The sequence below is a fragment of the Aspergillus karnatakaensis genome, assembly GCF_047715665.1.
Source record: "Aspergillus karnatakaensis strain CBS 102800 unplaced genomic scaffold BJY04scaffold_46, whole genome shotgun sequence".
Classification (NCBI taxonomy): domain Eukaryota; kingdom Fungi; phylum Ascomycota; class Eurotiomycetes; order Eurotiales; family Aspergillaceae; genus Aspergillus; species Aspergillus karnatakaensis.
The window spans coordinates 113,497-132,202 of NW_027395758.1; the positions used below are offsets into that span (position 1 = coordinate 113,497).

An 18,706-nucleotide genomic window follows, 5' to 3' on the forward strand; every position below is an offset into this window, starting at 1 on the left:
CTGGCAACCCCCGTCGCCGTCGGGCTCCAAGACGTCACGTGGCACCCCTGACCGTGCCGAGTATCTACAGCAACAACCTCACATACAGAGAACAACCATCAAGCTCACAGCCAGCATTACATTATGCCATTTTGGGTTGATACATACACACATAAATACATAGGTTCGTTCAATTCATCACAGAGAAGGTAATTGGGTAGGTGGTATGACCAGCACGCAGGTATCGAAATCACAGTTCAAAGGGAATCATCGCTAACAAGCTCAATCAAGGCAAATGGAGAAATAGAACAAACAAGAAGGAGCACGACTCCATCTATCTCAAGCAACTGTGTGGCAGCTTTTGAAGAAAAAAAGGGATATCACGAGAAAAAGGGAATGCAAAAGAAGAAGCAAGTACGATGCAACAAAGACAAAGACCTCCCAGATAGATGACCCAAACACCCGAGGCAATCATTCGTTGTAGAATTTCCTCATGATCAGATGCAGGAAAAGATTGACGTTGACGCGCAAGTGCCCGTCGAAGAAGTCGAGGAATTGCATGTTATTGAACTGAGCCTGGAGCAGGTCATCTAACGGAACCTGGGCGTTGGCCCCAGGAACCATCATTGGACCGCTGCTGCCATCGAGCGTGAAGACGCCAACTTCATTACTGGAGATTGTCAGGTCAACGCGGTCCCACTGGCGCTCGTTATAGCCCTTCCAGTAAACCAGCACACCTCTATCCGCCAAATTTCGGGCAGAATATTTGTACGACCCAAACTTGAACACTTTGCCGGACTTTTGCAGTTCGCGCTGGTGATCCCATTGCTTTGTGAAGGGCATAAGGAATCTCTTCTTGCCCTTCTTGTTTTGCAGGGTCACCATTGCTTGTTCAATGTAATCGTTGTAAGTCTTGAGCTGCTGGTCCAACCAGATAGCTTGATCATTCAGACGGGCTAACGTCATGTGTGCGCTCTCAAGCTCTCGCTGACGTTGAATTCTCCGGCGATGCTTTGTGCGGATATCGATAGCAATGGCGTTCAGAAGATCCTGGTAGTGGTTGCTCCGGCTAATCTTGCCTGTGCGCTCAAGTTGTAGGATGTTTTCCAGGGCTGTGCGCTTCAGCTCCGAATAGCTCATAGAGGCGATGTCTATCAGGCTATTGGCTTCGGAGTACGCACTTCGCTGTGTGTTGTGAGCGCTCAGCTCATCACGTACAAACGTCATCCATTTGTCCTCATCCTCCTCAGTGGGCGGAGTGACCATGATCTCCAGCAGATTCGCTCCAGACTGTACACGAATGATATAAAGCACGCATCTTTTCGTCTCCATGAATAGAGCCTTGACATCGGCCTCGGGGTCTAAATTTGTTAGCATGTGTATTTTAGTTTGTCGGGTGTGAGTATTTCTCACCATCGGTTTGTGCAAGCTTGGGGTTCAGGGTCAGGTTAATTTCGGATGAATTGACACTCATCAGCTCATTCTCGTTTGACTTGACATTTCCCAAGTCGCGAACCATTTCTTTCAGTATATCGTCGGGGTTAGAGCAGATATGATGGATGTTTGATGCGACAAGTTGGTGGATAGAAAAGATATCGGACATTTTAATGTATAAAGTTGGTTTCGTTTTGGCGTAAAGGTCGTTAAATTCATCAATGTCAAAGTACGTTTCGGCATCTTGGACGGTAATCACTGCCACACCGTTAGCATCGCATCTAGTCAACTTTGGGCAATATACTCACTGTCACCCCAGATGTTTCCTAGCCGTTGTATTGACTCTGCAATGTAAGTGTTCAGTGGTTGGAGGTATACGTTCTCCGCACCGAATAGCCTCCCCGAGGAAGCTTGAGCGATCACTTTGGCAATTTCCGACAGATTTCGCTTCTGTTCTTGCGTCAAGCCACGGTCAACCACTCCATACTTTTCTGGCTCCATGATAGCTGGTTGGAAGTAGTTCTTCCAGACCCAATGACCAACGGTCTGGAGGATGAATCCCGGATCCTCGCCAGAGAAGCGCGAAAGCAAGCTTTCGTACATCTCTTTTGCAATGTACCGAATTCCAAAAGGCATACGGTATAGAAGCTCTTCTAAGGCAGCAAAGAATTGATCGGCGATATCTCGGAGATCCTGCAGATGCTGAATGAAAGTTGCTCTCGTTTCAGGATCCCTGATAGCCTCTTCTTTCGGGATATCGAGCCGACGCCGGCTGCGCTTGCCTGTTCGAAGCTCTTCATTGTTGATAGCAGAGCGGTAAATCTGCATTGGATCACTCTCAAGGTCCAACTCGGGGTTGTCGATGATGTTGTCCTTGACCGTGGTAGTGAGAACGTCGCGCATGAATTTCCGGTCCCGAGGAGACTTGATGTACGAAGCAAAGAGCTTGGTCCAGAATGAGGTGCAGCGAAGATATTCGTGGACCGAAGCAAAGCTTTCGATTTCCTCGCGAGCTGAGCGGGCAAGCAACTTAATGAGGTAGTACTCTTCACGTCTTTTCTGTGAGTACCCGAACAAACCCATCATCAAGTGTCGTATTCTCTCATACTCTTTCTCTGGCGTGTTGACCTCACGCAGGCGTCGGAAAAGTTTGGCAAGGTATTGGGACTGTGTCTGAAGAAGGAAGAAAAATACTTGGTAATGCTCCAACTTCCTTCTCGACGTTTTGTTCAGGGCTTTCAAATCGAACGGGTCCTTGGAGGAGATCTCGGTATTTGGCAAGAGGTTTCCTACATGGCCACCGAAGTGTTTCTGGTGTTTGACGACCTCGTCGAGTGTGATTTTGTTCTTAACCAAAAGAGCGATCTTGATGTCGAGCTGACTGATATACTGCTCAGCCAACTCATTCTGTCGAACCTGTTGTACTACCTGTTTCCTTGTACGCTCAGATTCCACCTCTTCGTCAAAATCGAATTCGCTGTCGTTAAGAAGATGAACGAAGCCTTTGACAGTTCCCACGGGAGGGTTTTTGCCGCTCGTGAGGCTCTTGTATGCTTGACCCTGGATTCTACCGCGGACAAAGCTTTGTGCTTTGATCACTTTCTCCATGTTCTCCTGGTAGTAACGGCGTTTTTCTTCAAACTTTGCTCTCACAATATGACCCCTTATGTGAGACTGCAAGTCGGCAATAACATCTTCCTCGGCTGCGAGTTCAGCTAAGGTCTGGCCGACATCAACCCGCACTATCATGGCTCTGATGTGTGCTTGCAGCAGGCTAACCTCGTCATCGCAATCATCTAGTTGCTCCAGGATACCACCAACGTGGATTCGTAGGACAGCTGCCCGAGCGAGGGCTTGCAGTTCCGTGAGGGCGGATTCTTCCTTTCGTAACTGTGCATCGTCCTCTCCTAGTCGATTTCTCAAAATGACACCGCGGGCCATAGACTGAACCTCTAGGATAGATTCGGCCTCTTTTGCCAGGCATTCATGCTGGGATTCAAGGAAGGATCGCACGGCATTGGCCCTGGCTACGCTCTGCAGGTCAATGACCGATGGGACATGCTCCGCCAGTTCCTCACGCAAATGTTCAATCTCGTTTCTCAGAGCGCCAGCACGAGCCATGGACTGGATATCGACGATGCTAATCTGTCCCCTGGCAAGAGACACTCTCAGATCCGATTGAGAACGTCGAGCCGCCATGGCGCGAGCATGTGCCTGGATGGAAGTGATGGAATTGATCTCCGCGTTAAGCAAATCGTGCGTGTGAGTAACCTGGCGACGAAGTAACATTCCCCGAATAGCCGCCTGCACGGTATATGTATTGTCTTCGGTTTGCATAATGTCCTCGTGCTGAGCGCCCATGCGTTGACGAAATAACGCACCTCGGATGGCGGCTTGCAGGATTTGGACTTTGTCTTCTACGCCCTGAGTCGCTTCGTACTGCTTTGAGACTTGTGAGCGCTGTAGTACGCCACGAATAGCAGCCTGTAGCAGCCTAATATCTTCATCTGCGCCATGGACGCTGTCGTAAAGATCGCAAATAGCTCTACGTTGAAGAGCACCTCGAACAGCAGCTTGGATCTGCTTGACTCCTGATTCATGCTTTCGCAGTTGAGTTTGCAGAAACCTAATTTGATCTCTGGCTTTCGAGCCCCGGATGGCGCTCTGCAACTGTAAGACATGATGCTCAAGAGCTTGGTAGTTTTGCTTGTCATCGGTCTGGCGATTTCTCGCAATGAATCCTCGGCAAATGGCTTGGAGGTCAACGGCAAATCTCCACATATCCATGCGGTACTGGACGATCTGTCTGGCCCAGTCTCCGCGTAGCCTCGACTGGAGTTCGATGAGTAACGGCTCAAAGTCCCATAAGTCATTCATCAGATTTCCCAGTTTCAGCCTCATGATCGCACCACGAAGCTGAGCCTGGAAATCAACGATCGAGCTCTCATTTTCGTGCAGCTCCCGTTGAATTCGATCCTCCTCAGACTCAGGCTCGGGTTCAGGTTCTGGCTCTGGTTCTGCGCCGAAGTTGGCGGCCATACCACTGAAACTCGGCATGCTAACACCGGCTTTGTCAAGACCTTTCTGGGTTTGCTCAAGTTCATGATGCTCGAACTCTAACTGACCAACAAGATTGCCCATTCGAAAGTCGACAAGCTCCTTCTTGAACAGCAACCATGATAAAGCATGAATGCAGTGTATAACTTTCGGGATGTTCTTCTTCTCGTACAGGTCGATTAGCTCAAATCTGAAGAGCTCTGGCAATTCCACCTCGTCGAGGAATCGGAAAAATAAAGCTATGTTGTCGGAGTGTCGGTATTGCAACTTCGAGTGGCGGAAGATGCGCAGGGCTCGACTAGGATACATTGACTGCACAATCTCTGCTAGCGTAACTCCATCACGTAGGGCTTCTTCGAGGTGAACAATAGGGGGAATTTGCTGTTGAATGACTTTTTCGATCCACTCCTTGGCTTCTCCAATATGACAAAGATATTCATAAGCCTGTAAGAATTGTCTCTGTTTATCCATCCAGTTTCCTGCTGCCCAGGCTGATGCAGTTGGCCGCTGAATAGCTTTCGGGCCGTGATTGCCGGCTACCGAACCAGATCGCTTCAATCGGCGTCGGCCCTGCAGACCCACAACAGAAGGAGTATAAGTGTCGATTGAGAATTCTTCCGTTCCTCCAGATTTGGCAAACCTGGATAATGCGCGCAGATGACCTGTGGAGGACTTCTGGAATGTCTCTAACTCGGGGGCGGAAAGCGCAGCCGTCAACGGTGGTGGATGAGGGCTGGAAAGGCTATGGGAGTGTGTTTGTGTTCTGACATGAGGCCTAGTAAGAGGTGAACCGTGGTGGGGTGAAGTAGGCTTTGGCGGAGTCATAACATTTGGCGACGCCCTCTCTTTGAGGGGCTCAGCTTCGTCCCTGTGGCCATAGCGAGTGGTTTCTGGGGTTCGAGGACGATTCTCCTTCCACGCTTGTGAGTTATCTAGCGTTTGGCTTCTCGAATGGCGGAATCCAGTAGGTTTGCTTGCTGGGGGAGAAGAGTTTGGCGCTTGAGGTAACGGTCGCAACGAGCGGCGCACATTTTCATAAGTTGCGCCGGCGTTGGACCACTCGGAGGCCCCTTTGCCCATATTTTGGAGTGTCGATGTGTTCACCTCGCTTTTACCTCGCTTGTGCCCAAGGCCGGCTACCGACCCAGCGGAGGCTGTTGAAGAGACAGTGCTGGTGCGACTGGGGGCGATAGAGTTTGAGGAGAGCGAGTATATGGAGGAATTCGTTGATGCGGTCGAGTCATGGCGGAGGGGACTCGATGCTTGTGTCGGAAGATCGGTCTGCGTACGACGGAGAGGTGCTAAAGGCATTGGTCGTTACTGGGCCCGTCCCGAGGACAGGAATGCGACAAGAAACACAAAAATAAAATGGTTTATTTAAATGGGCCGCATGCCTGCTTCACAAAAGGAAGCAATCGACGAGCAAAGCGAGGCACGTTTCAAGTGAGGCGTGCTGTTTCTTGGAGGGAATGCGCATTCAAGGGAGCAGCTGCATAGCTCTCAGGCCAGTGAGCGGGAGCAATCGGTTGATATAGAAACGGGTTTCTCCGTCCCGCAGAGAACTCCAGGTTCTAGGTAGCCTTGGGAGGTTGAGGAATGAGTCGTGAGAAAAAAAAAAGAAAACTCTGTCTATAATCCTTATCGATCGAGGCAATTGATCAAGATCGAGAAAAAGAGAAGAAAGGATGACATGCGAGGAGGGGGAGGGAGGAGGAGATCGGGCGGGAAACGAGATCAAGTTCTAAGCACTTCCCAGCCTCCTCGGGGATCACAAAACAAATCTCCCAATCGGGTATGGTGGCTGGTTATCTTCAGGTGACGCAGCAGCCAACTCCAGCTTATCGCCCACCAGCCACTCGACTTTCTCTCGCTTTCAAGGCACGAGATTGGCCAGCTATTACTCTAGTTTGGTCGATTCATGAATTGACTGGCAACGGTTTCGCCGATTGGGCGACGAACTGGAGAGAGAGAACAAACATTATGGTCCCTGGCGGCTCATGTGTGAACAAAGCCTTCAACTCAGGCTGTAATCTTGAAGCGTGATCACCCGAGTCCAGACCTATCTCCATACGGAGTACCAAATTGCTAATCCTGAGGCCCCCTACTGGGAGTATGATTTTCGTGATAATATGCCGCTGTTGGACATTCAACGTCCAAACGGAGTAGGTCCAAGCACTCTCATTTCTTCAGGATAAACAAGGTTAAGGCTTGGCACGAATATCATCATCCCGCGAACACCCAGATGATCGCAAACTTACCTACACACTCACAACTTCTTTTCAACCCTCCATACCACAGCACAGAGCATCGGGAGCTGAAATAGATTGGGAATTGATCCACCCCAAAATGTCTGGAACCGAACCTTCTTACCTATACAAGCTCATTCCGTCCACTGCGCCTGTACGAGAGCCGATCCCAGAGCGCCTCCCTGTCAGTGAGCTCGATCAGAAGTCCGGATTCGTACATCTGTCCACAGCACTTCAGGTGCCAAACACATTGAAGTATTTCTATAAAGATGAGCCTCTCGTGTACGTGTTGAGGATTCCTTACGACCGCGTCGCAAAGGACATTCGCTTCGAGGACCCAGAAGGCCGTGTATGCGGGCCCCGGCCTGAAGAGGGTTTATTTCCTGTAAGTCTGAGCCGGAGATAGATCTGATTGCCTCTTACTAGAGCACTAATATGGCAATGCAGCATTTATACAATGGCCTCAAGCTTGGTAGAGATGAGGTGGAGAGCATCAGCGTGTGGACGAGTGAGGAAGGATGGGACAAACCTCTTGCTGCAGCAAAACCATGGCTTCGATTCTAAGCACTGAATACTTTTTTGTTCAATTCTACCGTGCCTCGTGACAACCAAAGCTATATGAAAATGGCATTGTTCAGGTTCCTTTGTATATTCATTTGCCGGGCCAGCATCATACAACCGCATATGCAAATTTATGACCGTCATGGACAAATTGCCTTTGTTAGAGCACAAGCTCTGAGGGTCTGGTTTGGAGTACATGGTCACAGTGACACTACACATGGATGATGCATCTGGAATTCTGGATGGACCTGCAGCACAGTGCATGGGTAGCTTTATCAAAACTTCAGCATTCACAAGACATCCAGCTGCCTGCCACCTTCTTCACGGGTAATTAAGTGATGCAAAAGCATAACTCAGGTAAGTAATTCCATGCTTGAGCATGCGTGATCTTTTTTGTTCCTGAATCCGGAGTACCTGATCCCTCCATGGATGCTCAAGCTCAAGAAAAAAAGTCGGTGGGGGAATTGGTCATCAAGCTCCCCTCCACTCACCGCCTTGAAATTTTCATCTACCGCCCAATCACACTCCGGTATCGCGGGCCACCATACCATTTCCGGCATGGTTGCTTTTCGGGACTTGCGCGGCGGAATAGTCTCTGGCCTATATCTATCCTTCCAAATTTTTTTCTCTTTTTTTTCGCTCTTCTTTCCTTTGGGAAAGCAAGACTTTCTCCATCAACAGAACGTTTCTATCGTCGGTCTGTTGATTACTCTCTTTGTCATTCCATTCACAGCTACGAGTTTTGAAAGAAACCGTAGACTTTTATTCTCACAAGATGCCCATTGCCAACGGTGACGCTCTCGGAAGAGCCATGCACGCCGAGTTCCAGGACCACACCAAGGCTCTGGAGATCTTGGAGAAGGATTACTCCAGGGACGGTCTGGACGTCGATACTCTGCTTGACTCCGACAAGCACGGCGCTTTGACGTACAATGACTTCCTTGTTTTGCCTGGGTATATCGGTAAGCTGCGCGTGCTGGTCTCTTGAATCCGCTCAGTAGCTGAACTCGATGAAAGGCTTCCCTGCTTCCGATGTGTCTCTGGACACCCCGGTCACCAAGCGTGTTACATTGAAGGCTCCTCTTCTGTCCTCGCCCATGGACACTGTCACTGAACACAACATGGCAATCCACATGGCCCTACTGGGTGGTCTGGGTGTCATTCACCACAACTGCTCTCCGGAGGACCAGGCTGAGATGGTACGGAAGGTGAAGCGCTACGAGAACGGCTTTATCTTGGATCCCGTTGTTCTTTCTCCCAGGGCAACTGTCGGAGAGGCCAAGGAGCTGAAGGCTCAGTGGGGTTTCGGCGGTTTCCCGGTTACCGGTGAGTCACATTCGCTTGACTTTTGTTTTGTCTTTTTCTCGTGATGATCTCCATCTTTTCTATTATAACTTTCGTTCCACCGAAGCGACGAGAGTTGCATTGTAGAGAAACAGATTACTATCTGACTCTTGTTAAACCTGCTTTATCTTTTCTCGCATGATGGTAAAACGTTCTCTAACGCATGTCTGCTATCAGAAAATGGAACCCTCCGCTCGAAGCTCGTCGGTATTGTCAGCACCCGCGACATCCAGTTCCACACCAAGCTCGATGACTCTGTCACCTCTATCATGTCCACCGACCTTGTCACAGCGCCTGCCGGTACCACCCTGGCTGAGGCCAACGAAGTCCTCCGTAGCTCCAAGAAGGGCAAGCTACCGATTGTCGATGAGAACGGCAACCTTGTTTCTCTGCTCTCTCGCAGCGATCTGATGAAGAACCTGCACTACCCTCTCGCTTCCAAGCTCCCTTCGTCGAAGCAACTTATCTGTGCTGCTGCCATTGGCACACGTGAGGAAGACAAGTACAGACTGAAGCTCCTCGTTGAGGCCGGTCTTGACATTGTCATCCTCGACAGCAGTCAAGGCAACAGCATGTACCAGATCGATATGATTAAGTTCGTCAAGAAGACTTACCCCGAAATCGATGTCATTGGCGGAAACGTCGTGACACGGGACCAAGCCGCCGCTCTGATCGCTGCTGGTGTTGATGGCTTGAGAATTGGCATGGGAAGCGGTAGTGCCTGCATCACACAGGAGGTCATGGCCGTCGGCCGTCCCCAGGCCCTCTCCGTCCGCCGCGTATCTCACTTCGCCGCCCGCTTTGGTGTTCCCTGCGTCGCCGACGGTGGTATTCAGAACGTCGGCCACATCGTCAAGGGTCTCGCCATGGGTGCCTCAACTGTCATGATGGGCGGTCTCCTTGCCGGTACCACCGAGTCTCCCGGTGAGTACTTCGTCAGCAACGAGGGCCAGCTCGTCAAAGCCTACCGTGGCATGGGCAGTATCGCCGCCATGGAGGACAGGAAGGCCGGTGGCAACAACAAGGACAGCAAAGCCAGCAACGCCGGTACCGCCCGGTACTTCTCCGAGAAGGACCGTGTCCTTGTCGCCCAGGGTGTCGCTGGATCCGTCCTCGACCGTGGTTCCGTCACCAAGTTCGTCCCCTACCTCGTTGCCGGTGTTCAGCACTCCCTGCAGGATATCGGTGTGAAGAGTCTCCAGGACCTCCATGACGGTGTCAACAAAGGCACCGTCCGGTTCGAGGTGCGCAGCGCCAGTGCCATGGCCGAGGGTAACGTCCACGGCCTGCACAGCTACGACAAGAAGCTCTACTCTTAGGGGTAATATCTAAAGTAGACTTCTCTTTACTGGGCTTTGACTTGATTTATTTAATGCACGACGATATGTTATTTCCATGAACTCGAAAAAGTATAGCATGATGTTTAGGAGTTAGACAAGAATACACATTTGTTCTTCAAACAGTTACATTTATCCGTTCCGCACTTCTCAGATACCACTCGTAGAAACCTTCTGCTTAGCAAAATTACCAAATAGTACTCGAGTAGGTAATCACCCAACCTCCCTCATAACAAAATCCATCTCCCCCCTCCCCCTCCGCCCCCTTGCAGACCGATCCACAACCCCCGAATCAAAAGCCCACCACCAATTCTCAAAAACCACTTGCCCAATTTCCCAATTCCCTTCCTCAAACGCATCACTTCCCTGAATCTTTATTCCCTCGCCCTTCTCATCTTCCATGTCGTAGACTAAGCGGAGAATTCCGAGCGGGTCTTGTGCGGATTTTGGGCGCAGTATGAGAGGGAGGTTGAAAATCTGAATTAGTTTTGTGCGCGTGCTCGGCCAAGGGAGAATATCGAAGAGGGGGTGGTGGGGGAGGTGTAGTTGGGTTGCCGTTGGCTGGAGGTGTGGTGGGAGTGCTGTTATGTCGATGGAGGGAGGTTCTTGAGGCTGTGGTTGTTGTTGGGGGGTTGCTGCTGCGTGAGGTGATGAGGATGATACAGACGAAGAAGAGGTCAGAGAAGGCGGTGATGGTGTTTCTCCAGCTTCAATTCCTGCCATGAACTGCGAATTCAGTTGTGTTCTTTGCGCTGGTGGTTTGTAAAATGGGCTGATGGCTGTGATATCCCAGAGCATGTGGGCAACGTTGAGGCGGATTGCGACTTGCATTGCCGCATTTAGAAGCTTGAGGGAGGGAATTTCGATTATGTGATCGTCTGGAAAAGTAAAGGTCGAGGACTCAGAGATCTGGAGTTGGTCGGAGAGATTGTAGGCGTTGTGTTGTTGAGTTGTTAGCCAGTTGAATAGATTGTCTTCATTTGGAGGGTCGAGCGCAGGACTTTCCTGTGAAGGAGGCTGAAGAGGCGGAGGAATCATATATGTGGAAGTGTCATTAGTTGTTGATAACTGTGGCGTCCAGCATGGTTGTGAAGTAGATGTCGTAGATAGGAGCGAAAAGAAGTTTGGTGGTGGTAGTGAAACGATATCCGGTGCAAAGTCGAGATGCGAGGATGTGTCGAGGTTCAATGCATCTTGGATGTCGGAATCCACCAGATCCTGGTCAAGCACAATCTCTGACGACATCAAATTGTCTAAATATATGCTTTTTCCTACCCCGTTCGAGATAGGTGACTGCAGCTCGGGCTGCAGGGGATCTGTGCTGGCATTTGCTGTTTCCTCCAGCTGTTTCTCGACCTGTGCTTGGAGAGTTTGAAGGCGGTCCTTCTTTCGCTTCCCTACATGAACTAAGAGTGAGGTCAAGATAGCTTGAAGTATGGCAGGAAGACACACGGTATCGTCTCTGAGCCAATACGTTTAACACCCTCTTTCTCTCCGCCGCATCCTCCGTTATGTCGGGGACAGCCAAAGCCCCGCTTCTTCGCTTAGGCGGCATGGTCAAAATAAAGCGTTATGTTATGCTTGAGAAAGACCAGGAGAGGATGACCTGCAGTAGAACTTGAAAGCACCTTTTGTTAGAGACAAAAATCGGCGGGGTTCAAATTTGAGAGGTTGAAGGTGAGGGGAAGAGCAAGACCGGCGAAAGAACATAACGTTATGCTGCAGCCGAGCCTCAAGAACGAGGGATACGAGCCGTTTTGCAGAGACCCAGTCTGACTTCTCTGGCATGCGAGCATGATGAGAGCCAAGTCCCGAATACGAGAACTCTGATCCGGCGTTATGCAAGCCCAGCCCTAACAACCCGCGAAGACGAGACGGTCGTTATGCTGTCTTTATATGTGGCAATATGGGATTATTGTATGAGGCTCCAGGGCTCGGGCTCTAGACATATATAAGCTGTCTGCCTACCTCTCTAAGAGATTAATATCAGAATCATACTACCCAAATCATAATTCTACCTGATTCAAGCACAAATCCACAACTACAACCACTATTATGTCTTCACAATCATCAACAAACTATTCTGTCCACTCGATTGTCGCTGCCTATGGCCTCGGCATGCTGCCCCATGGCTACTACTTCGTTAAAATGATGGCCAACGCAAAAGGGCTCGCCAGCAACATCCTGTACGTCTCAGCTACCAACTACTCCATCTATCACTCCACCCACTCAACTAACCTCATGATCCCCCAAAACAGACCCCGCGAGAACCTCAATACCTTGAAGGGCAAAGTCCCAGCTCAGATCTGGACGCAGCTGGCCAAAGCCCACGGCGCACATCTCAACGCGATGGAGAACCTGCCGCTTTTTGCTGTTGCGATGGTGTGTTCATCTCTCGCTTTCGCATCTCCTCCTTCTCAATAGCTCCTCCTGGATTGTAACTAACCTATCGGGGCCTCAATAGCTCGCCGGTAACGTCGCAAAGCTCCCTACGAGCGAACTCAATACTCTTTCCTTGGAGTACCTCGGTGCGCGACTTCTGTATATGGCGACGTATATGGGTGCACGCTCCGAGGCGGTTAGTTATGTGCGAACCGGACTATGGGCTTGGAGTATTTCGATTCCGATTATGGCGCTTGTCAAGGCTGGAAATGTCTTTCGAGATGGTGAACTGTGAGAAACGGGCGAAGAGATATGGAAGGCTGGGGAATGAGAGTCTCTACTTTCGCCCACGTTGTACGGTATTAACTTGACTTTGGACTACTCGGAGAATGAATACAAGTACCAAGAGAAGCTCGGTCAAGAGAATGATGGGTGTTCAATTGCTACAAGCGACAACGACAACATAGGCTCCTGTCTCTCTTAGATCTAACAGTGTACTGTAACTAGTGTGTTGCGGGGGTCGGGATATGATAGAGGAAGACATCAGCTAACTATCGATTGACTCGAGAAAGGGAAGAAAGTTGTGCGACTCACCAGTTCCGGACGAGAGAAAAAGCATCCCATGCCCGCCCTACCATCCCTACCGAGGCATGAGACCTTGTTGTGTGATAGAGCTAATGTGATTACAAAAGCCTAGAAGAGTCACGAAGGTGAATCGTGGCAAAGGTCATTAGCCATCGTTCGTACTGAAGGGAGGGGATGAGCTTCGATCGACCTACCATTCAGAAAGAACAAAAGATTATCCCATGCCCGCCCTGCCGCCCTACCGAGGCATGAGACCTTGATGATAGCTGTATCCTCTAAGGAGAATAAGATGTCAACACCTAGAAAAGTTACGAGCCCCCAGATCCCTCGTTCCTCCCGGGATAAGAGGCTGTCGCACCAAATCCACGAGGGAACCTCTAAGACGACGTCAGCTGAAGTTCGCAGAAAAGCGATAAGAAGGATGAAGACTTACGTATAAAAGACAACAGCTGCATCCTCTAACGAGAAAAAGATGTCAAAACCTAGAAAAGTTACGAGCCCCCAGATCCCTCGTTCCTCCCGGGATAAGTGGCTTTCGCCCAAATCCACGAGGGAACCTCTAAAACGACGTCAGCTGAAGTGCGCAGAAGAGTAACAAAAAGTACAATGACTTACGTATTAAACAAAAGAAAAGTCCGTTTCCCGACTGCGCAAGGCAGTTCTGCTAGAAAAATGTTAGTCAAAAGTCGAGCACAAGCAAAAGACACAGGAGGAAGGCACCCTAGTCGTGTATCCCTGAAGCGGTATCAGCTGAAGTGTTGCGTCGTAGAGAGAGGACAAGTATAGACTCACATATAGAAGTTTAATTTTTGTTTTTGTTCCTGTTCCTAAGGTGAGTGGTTAGAAGAACGTGAAGAGTGAAGTGTGTCGAAGAGTGTGGCGTATCCCAGGCCCGTCCCTGCCACCCTCCAGGGCCTGTCGTTTCGTGTGGTGCGTTCGGATCGTTTGGTGCGTTCGGGTTGTGCTGTGCATTCGGATCGTGCGGTGCGCTCGAGAAGTGCGATGAAGCGTGCGTCGAAAGGTAGTCGAGGAGTGTCGTGTCCCTAGCCCAGCCCTACCTCCCAACCGAGGACTAGAGTTATTCCTTAGCAAGACCAGAAGACTAGCGGGAAGAGGAAAGGTATATAACGATAGTATCAAGAGGGCGGACAACAAGAGGAAGTGGGCACCAACCAACCTTAGAGCCAACATCAAACGCAAGGTACTCGAAACTGGAGCCCCAATCCAGTCAGCTGCTAACAGATTCTACATTGAGAAGAGTCAGCAGCGGAATCTGTTTGTGCAGGGAAAGGAAGGAAACTTACCCTCTACTTGCATTCATCCTCAGCAGCGCAAGGTCAGTCATGGTCTCCGCTTCCAACACTCCAGAAGAGTTTAAGTAGACGCCGGCTACAGCAAGGTGAGTAGAAGGAGTGAGGAGGGGAACAGGAAGAGCTTACCATCTCTTGAACATCTCCCAGACCATGAGTCCTGCCCCGGGACAGACGACAGACAGTTGGAAGGTCGCGGTTACCTCAACCGATCGAGCAACACCAAAGACAAATGCTTTCAAAAGAATCCACAGGCAAAAGACAAGAGGAGGAACACCAGTTATCATTCCAGGAGGGTCAAGCACAAAGGGGACAGGAACAACTACTCATCCAAGGATGAGAGTCTCTGGAATGTCACAAGTGAACCAAAACGATAGAACGAAGGATGGAAGAAGATTGAAGAAAGGAAGAAGAGAATGAACGAGAGATGGGAGAGGAGAAGTGTTATATAGATACCTAGCCAAGGGCTGGGAAAGTTCTTCCTTTGAGTCACAGTGCACCTATAGTCGAGGGGGTTGTCATAATACCCTCAACATTCACTCGAAACTTCACTGAAGCTGGATCACTAGTTCGGAGCTCCGCTCCTATTGGCCGAGAGGGAGCGACAGAACCAGGCAGTAGGCGACGGAACTGTCTCTTGATTCACAGGATTCACAGGTGCGCAGTATGCACTCTGCCTTGGACGGCTGGGAACTCTGCGCGCAAAGTCTGCTACACACCGGGTTGCTTTTGAGCTCATGATGATTCTTGAAGACGAGGGAAAGTCGGCATCTCGTCAACAACAGTACGTCTACTGATCAGGACCCTTTGGAGGGAGGTACAATACACTTTGGGCTGTTGTTTACTTGTAGGCGAATTACTAGGAGACAAGCTTTACTTTAGCTCACAACTAGCTGGAGACCCCGGTCTTCAGCCTTCAGGTACTATTCCGAACCAAGGTGCAACACAAAGTTCCAGGAGGCAAATTTTGTTTTTTTTTTTTTTTTTTCAATTCAAGCCAGTCACGCGGAATCAGAGCTCCGACAAATCAATATCTCAAAATACGGCCGAAAGTTCCCTGATTTTCATTTTGTCTTTAGAGTAGGTTTTGCTCAAGGTCTGTCAAACAGTCAAAGTGAATGTGGAAGGGAGCTAATCTGCCTAGGGCTGATCCTGTGGGGTCAGATGGGAGTGCTCAGTGCTCAGTCAACACCAGTTACACCACGCTTTCTTCCACTCGACTCTCTCCATTCTATTCAGTTTTATGTTCTTCCAACGATCTGGTTCCCTAGCTATCTTTTCTGCTAGTCCTGATCTAGTCTACTATGGGGAGCTTGAAGGGGTGTAGGCCATCGTGTCCTCTGTAAATGCTCTCGGCGTTCGTCCTTTAATCCCGGTTAAACGCGGGGTAACCCGACCGAGGTTCCGCTTCGGAGCCCCGGACCCCTGTCACTCCCCAACTTAGAATAGTAGTAGTACTGTAGTTCCTCCAGCCTGCCAGGTCCAGTAGTTCCTCCGCTCATATTGAAATTATTGACAACTGAATATTATTGGTAACCCGTAAAGCGCCTCGGTTACATCTGTCGAAGAGGACATGATCCCTCTTCCCCATGTGCTTCCATGCTCAGCCGCCCGGCTAATCCACCACCACCACCAAGAGCTTATCCGAGGTTGTGAAAGCTTGCGGTCTTTTACAGCCATACGACAGCCTTCACCTTTCTGCTGGAGCGCCTCAATGCCTGGGTCTTTGAGAACAAGCTCTTCTGACTCAAAGTCGCAGTCGAATTCGTCGCAAAAGATGCCACCCAAGCAGAAAAAACCGCCAGCTGATCCGAGACCAAGTTCGAGGTGCGTCCACAAACCCACGCTCTCGCAATGACAAAGCGCCATACCGCGTGTGGCAGTTGAAGCTGATACTCAGTAATTAGTGTTGTTCTGATCTCACCGAAAAACGAAATTTTACTCCTTCATCGCGTCAAAACGTCCACTTCGTTTGCGTCCGCCCACGTCTTCCCGGGAGGCAATTTGTCGCTTCAGGACGGCCGTTGTCCGCCATCTGGTGATCCAAAGAGGCACGAAGACGCTTCCTGGTATCGAAACGCTGCGATTCGTGAGCTTTTCGAGGAGAGCGGTATCCTTCTCGCTAAGGACCAGAGCTCTGGGAAACTGCTCGCCGTTCGCGAAGAGGAACGAGAGCACGGGCGTCGGGAAATTCACCAAAAACGAACCACCTTCCCAGAATGGCTGGAAGCGCAGAGCTCTTTAGCCGTGCCTGATATAGGTTGGTTATTTCTTCTATTATTGCGCTGCTCAAAGTATTAACACAAGGTGCAGACAACCTCATTCCCTTTACGAGATGGATTACCCCGATCAACGTGCCCAAGCGCTACACCACACAAATGTATCTCTACTTTCTACCCCTACCTCTCGAGTCAGAACAGTCAGCATTGAGCGAGATCCCCGCTGAAGGTGAACGCGAGGAAATCCAAATCCCTACAAATGACGGCGGAGTCGAGATCGCGGAAGCGCAGTTCTTGCCTGCATCTGAATGGCTCCGCAAAGCCGGTCAAGGGGAGATAATTCTCTTCCCACCGCAATTTGTCTTGCTAGCTCTAGCATCGCAGTTCCTCGACACGGAGCCCCGAACGGCTTCAGTGGAGGAGCTACGTCGGAGACGCCAGCAGCTGATAGACTTTGCCCACTCCGGCAGCCCTCCGTGGACGGAAAAATGTATATCCCCAAAGGTTGGCAAGTATGCAGAGGATGGACGCGCAGTCATGAAACTGGATCATCCCGGCCCTGAGCTGCAAGGAACAGAACGCCGGGGAGAATCTGATCGGGTCGTCCTTGTACGATTCCAGGACGGAAGTGCTCGTGAGCTTGGTCTCGCCTGGAAGAAGGATATCTTTCCTGGGCAAAAAAGTAGTCTCTAATGTAGGATTTAGTATATATTTCAATTAGATCATGATACCCTGCAAACTTGACCTCGACTTCCCAGATATAACGAGCTTTGCCCTGACACCTGATGCCTAAGGCACTGCGCACAGCCAAAACGGGTCTTGGTCAGAGCCCAAGCTTGCACCGCCACAAGCTCAAGCCCACTAACCCTCGACAAAAATCACATGACCCACACAACCGGCACCCGAAATCGCGGCAAACCAAAAGTTCGACAACGACCGTTCAAACAACCAGCAGCGCACCTCCGTTTCATCACCGTCCGTCGTCAACCTCACACAGACAACCGCCAAAATGGAGAACGAGAAGGGAGAAATCGTCGATCTGTACGTATCCTTTTTTTCCACAATTGCCCTGGTCGCCGTACACAATCTTGGACTTGGTGGAGAGGGAGTGCGGAGGTCAGGATAAGCAGAGCATGGGAAAACGCATGGCCAGGAAGAGTTATTCTGTGGCTTTGAAAAACGCTGCGCGATTTCCAGTTTCTGCTGCCCACTCCCTCCCCTTTTAATAAGAATCGAGGGAAATGGACGAGAGATTTCGACCAGGCGCAAACCCGTCCAGCAAACCAACCCATTCACTAACGTTACTCTTTTTCAGCTACGTCCCCCGCAAGTGCAGCGCCACCAACCGCATCATCAAGGCCAACGACCACGCCTCCGTCCAGATCTCCATCGGCAAGGTTGACGAGAACGGCCGCTACACCGGCGAGAACCAGACCTATGCTCTGTGCGGCTTCATCCGTGCCCGCGGCGAGAGCGACGACTCTCTGAACCGCATTGCCCAGCGCGATGGATACATCCGCAACGTGTGGACTGCCAGCCGTCAGCGGTAAATTTACTTTTGCCGTTGAATGGAATGAATGGACGGTGGTTGGATGAGATGGTGAGTTTTTTTCTCTCGCACTCTAATAACGCCTGCGGTCGATGGTTTTGGTGTCATCGTTGCTAATAAGTTTCGTTGCTTCAGGGATGAGATGAGATGGTGATCATGGCATGATGCAAGTTTTGTATCATGAACCTACGCCTGATACGATGTTCAATTTAAAGAATCAAAAAGTGGTTCGGTCTTCGAATTCATGAAATCTATCAATCTAATCCATTTCCATTTCAATTTTCATATCTACTCCATGTCGTTAATATGGCCGTTCCTTCCCATGTTTTTTTTTTTTGCTTCGCATTCATTTTGATTGCCGTCCAGCGTGCTTCTCCTTCAACCGGCACTCGAAACCTCCTCACCCGAGTACCAGATTGAATGTTCTCGAAACATACATCTGCTCCTCTCCATGAGCGAGGAGGTAGACTCGTAGATTCTTATCTCTTTGCCGAAGATTACCACATATTTTCCGCCTACTGAAGAGCCACTGCTGCAAAGATGTGCGCTGGGGCACAGATACGGGTGGGACATTTCGGTCGTCTTGACTCTGACTTTTGAGTTGGGGTTTGATTTCTAGGTAGACGACAAGACATGATTGGGTGATGAATGCCATGATAGAAATTGAATTTTACGAGTTTAGTCTCATTATGGTCTCGTAACT

The 18,706-nt window shown here is 50.0% G+C and overlaps 8 protein-coding genes across 8 annotated transcripts; 5 read left to right on the top strand and 3 right to left on the bottom strand.

The window, feature by feature from the left end:
- Positions 1 to 108: 108 nt before the first annotated feature.
- Positions 109 to 5,803, bottom strand: BJY04DRAFT_195946 (putative Ras GTPase activating protein). The gene is made up of 3 exons (XM_073712288.1): positions 1,722 to 5,803; positions 1,393 to 1,671; positions 109 to 1,340 (listed from the first exon to the last, which is right to left on the bottom strand). Exons 1-3 carry the CDS (start codon positions 5,779 to 5,781, stop codon positions 451 to 453), a joined length of 5,229 nt encoding a protein of 1,742 aa, XP_073568216.1. The 5' UTR covers positions 5,782 to 5,803; the 3' UTR covers positions 109 to 450.
- Positions 5,804 to 6,665: 862 nt separating this feature from the next.
- BJY04DRAFT_112561 (DUF952 domain-containing protein) lies at positions 6,666 to 7,444 on the top strand. The gene is made up of 2 exons (XM_073708171.1): positions 6,666 to 7,101; positions 7,164 to 7,444. The coding sequence occupies exons 1-2, from the start codon at positions 6,817 to 6,819 to the stop codon at positions 7,278 to 7,280; spliced, it is 402 nt and encodes a 133-aa protein (XP_073568217.1). The 5' UTR covers positions 6,666 to 6,816; the 3' UTR covers positions 7,281 to 7,444.
- A 489-nt stretch (positions 7,445 to 7,933) lies between these two features.
- Positions 7,934 to 10,093, top strand: BJY04DRAFT_195950 (putative IMP dehydrogenase). The gene is made up of 3 exons (XM_073712289.1): positions 7,934 to 8,239; positions 8,295 to 8,603; positions 8,799 to 10,093. The coding sequence occupies exons 1-3, from the start codon at positions 8,053 to 8,055 to the stop codon at positions 9,938 to 9,940; spliced, it is 1,638 nt and encodes a 545-aa protein (XP_073568218.1). The 5' UTR covers positions 7,934 to 8,052; the 3' UTR covers positions 9,941 to 10,093.
- Positions 10,094 to 10,171: 78 nt separating this feature from the next.
- Positions 10,172 to 11,513, bottom strand: BJY04DRAFT_221131 (uncharacterized protein; the record flags this gene model as incomplete). The annotated part of the gene is made up of 2 exons (XM_073717028.1): positions 10,172 to 11,355; positions 11,411 to 11,513. The coding sequence occupies 2 exons, from the start codon at positions 11,511 to 11,513 to the stop codon at positions 10,172 to 10,174; spliced, it is 1,287 nt and encodes a 428-aa protein (XP_073568219.1).
- Positions 11,514 to 11,962: 449 nt separating this feature from the next.
- On the top strand, positions 11,963 to 12,772 carry BJY04DRAFT_195953 (MAPEG family protein). Its single transcript, XM_073712290.1, has 3 exons — positions 11,963 to 12,144; positions 12,217 to 12,340; positions 12,423 to 12,772. Exons 1-3 carry the CDS (start codon positions 12,014 to 12,016, stop codon positions 12,633 to 12,635), a joined length of 468 nt encoding a protein of 155 aa, XP_073568220.1. The 5' UTR covers positions 11,963 to 12,013; the 3' UTR covers positions 12,636 to 12,772.
- A 1,245-nt stretch (positions 12,773 to 14,017) lies between these two features.
- BJY04DRAFT_195955 (uncharacterized protein) lies at positions 14,018 to 14,632 on the bottom strand (the record flags this gene model as incomplete). The annotated part of the gene is made up of 3 exons (XM_073712291.1): positions 14,365 to 14,632; positions 14,230 to 14,314; positions 14,018 to 14,170 (listed from the first exon to the last, which is right to left on the bottom strand). Coding segments are annotated over exons 1-2 (206 nt in total), but the record flags the coding sequence as incomplete, so codon positions are not given.
- Positions 14,633 to 16,012: 1,380 nt separating this feature from the next.
- On the top strand, positions 16,013 to 17,147 carry BJY04DRAFT_221133 (NUDIX hydrolase; the record flags this gene model as incomplete). The annotated part of the gene is made up of 3 exons (XM_073717029.1): positions 16,013 to 16,062; positions 16,143 to 16,495; positions 16,549 to 17,147. The coding sequence occupies 3 exons, from the start codon at positions 16,013 to 16,015 to the stop codon at positions 17,145 to 17,147; spliced, it is 1,002 nt and encodes a 333-aa protein (XP_073568222.1).
- A 234-nt stretch (positions 17,148 to 17,381) lies between these two features.
- On the top strand, positions 17,382 to 18,680 carry rps21 (40S ribosomal protein eS21). Its single transcript, XM_073712292.1, has 3 exons — positions 17,382 to 17,495; positions 17,770 to 18,054; positions 18,139 to 18,680. Exons 1-2 carry the CDS (start codon positions 17,464 to 17,466, stop codon positions 18,002 to 18,004), a joined length of 267 nt encoding a protein of 88 aa, XP_073568223.1. The 5' UTR covers positions 17,382 to 17,463; the 3' UTR covers positions 18,005 to 18,054; positions 18,139 to 18,680.
- Positions 18,681 to 18,706: the final 26 nt, after the last annotated feature.